Source organism: Eulemur rufifrons, chromosome 5 (genome assembly GCF_041146395.1).
Source record: "Eulemur rufifrons isolate Redbay chromosome 5, OSU_ERuf_1, whole genome shotgun sequence".
Classification (NCBI taxonomy): domain Eukaryota; kingdom Metazoa; phylum Chordata; class Mammalia; order Primates; family Lemuridae; genus Eulemur; species Eulemur rufifrons.
The window spans coordinates 8149767-8151694 of record NC_090987.1 but is presented as its reverse complement, the minus strand read 5'-3'; the positions used below and the strand labels follow the sequence as shown (position 1 = coordinate 8151694).

Below are 1928 nucleotides of genomic sequence, written 5' to 3'. Positions count from 1 at the left end.
TTAGAAATTATTTCAAAATGTCATCATTAAGACTTGTTTTGTGGCTCGGAATAATTATTTGTTAATATTGCAAGTGCACTGAGAACAAATGTCTGTTGTGCAGCTTTTGGTTGTGGCCTGGTAAAGAAGTTATTTAGACAAATTGGTTGATAGTGTTTACATTTATAAATTTATTGATTTTATTTCCCTGTTTGTTTTTATAATTTGACCATGATACTTTTTAAAATTTCATACTGCCTTCCTTTCGGCCGGAGCCGCCATCTTCCAGTAATTTGCCAAAATGACGAACACAAAGGGAAAGAGGAGAGGCACCCGATACATGTTCTCTAGGCCTTTTAGAAAACATGGAGTTGTTCCTTTGGCCACATACATGCGAATCTACAAGAAAGGTGATATTGTAGACATCAAGGGAATGGGTACTGTTCAAAAAGGCATGCCCCACAAATGTTACCACGGTAAAACTGGAAGAGTCTACAATGTTACCCAGCATGCTGTTGGAATTGTTGTAAACAAACAAGTTAAGGGCAAGATTCTTGCCAAGAGGATTAATGTGCGTATTGAGCACATTAAGCACTCTAAGAGCCGAAATAGCTTCTTGAAACGTGTGAAGGAAAATGATCAGAAAAAGAAGGAAGCCAAAGAGAAAGGTACCTGGGTTCAGCTGAAGCGCCAGCCTGCTCCACCCAGAGAAGCACACTTTGTGAGAACAAATGGAAAGGAGCCCGAGCTGCTAGAACCTATTCCCTATGCATTCATGGCATAATAGGTGTCTCACACTTTGTGAGAAGCAGTGGAGAGGAGCCTGAGGTGCTGGGACCGGATCCACGCATAGCACACTTTGTAAGAAGCATAAGAAAAAAGGACCTTGAGCCTTGCTGGAACCTATGCCCTGTGAGTTCATGGGATAGGAGACAAAACTAATAAAAGCCGCTAGACTCTAAAAAAAAAAAAAATAAAATTTCATACTGTGTTTGTTGATTTATCTATTTCTTCCCTTAGTCATGTAAATTATTGTTTTGTATATTGTGAAACACTACTTTGTAGGTCCATAAATATTTAGGTATATAAACCATTTTATGTCTTCTTTATTAATAGCCTTATTAAAAATTATAACACATCTTTCTCAATTTTAGTGTTTCACTTTGTCTTGAAGTCTTTTATTTTTTTTATTTATAACACAATCAAACCAGGTCTCTTAGGGATTGTAGTGTGTATTTTTTTTCAAATATTTTACTTCAAAACTATCTACTTCTATATATTTAAATATTAGTCCTTGTAAAAAGCATAGTTCATATAGTCTTTATTAATTTTAGCAATTCATAAATTCGTGTTTAGTTGGATATTTTTGCCCATTAACATATAAACACATATGAAGATATATATGTATAAATTATATATGTGTGTGCATAGATAGAAGATGTGGATATAGATATATATCTTTCCTGGAATTTGTGATTCTATTTGTTATCATTAATTCTGCTTTAAAAATCCTTTTAGCATTCCTTATAGTGTGTATTTGCTGGGGACAATAAATCTTAGCTTACGTCAGTCTTAGAATGTGTTTATTTTACATAATGTTTTCTACATTAGTATTGCTATATATTTTTCCATGCTAGGAAATCTTTTGACTTTTTTTACCTATCTCTTTATCTTCAGCATTTTTATATAGCACTTCTTTAAATGTGTTTCTTGAAAGATGAAATATTAACAATCTGTTTTCTATTGACAAAATCAAATCTTCTCACATGAAGTATAATACACAATATACTTGTTTTAATCTGTTCCAACTATTTTAATTTATTATTTATTTTACTCTGTGAGTTACTTTTTTTGCCTCATTTTTGCTGATTTAGTCAAATTGCTATTTATTACTTTTTTAGGCATTAATTTTACAGTGGTTTTCAATTCTGGCAATGGTCACTTTCCCT

At 32.9% G+C, this 1928-nt stretch overlaps 1 protein-coding gene across 1 annotated transcript; it reads left to right on the top strand.

Moving 5' to 3' along the window:
• The first annotated feature begins 242 nt into the window (after positions 1-242).
• On the top strand, positions 243-937 carry LOC138383222 (large ribosomal subunit protein eL21-like). The gene has a single exon (XM_069467883.1). It carries the CDS (start codon positions 281-283, stop codon positions 761-763), a length of 483 nt encoding a protein of 160 aa, XP_069323984.1. The 5' UTR covers positions 243-280; the 3' UTR covers positions 764-937.
• The last annotated feature ends 991 nt before the right edge of the window (positions 938-1928 follow it).

What these genes read in the sequence shown, in the direction of transcription:
- LOC138383222 (XM_069467883.1), top strand. Translation starts at nt 281, where the DNA reads ATGACGAACACAAAGGGAAAGAGGAGAGGCACCCGATACATGTTCTCT.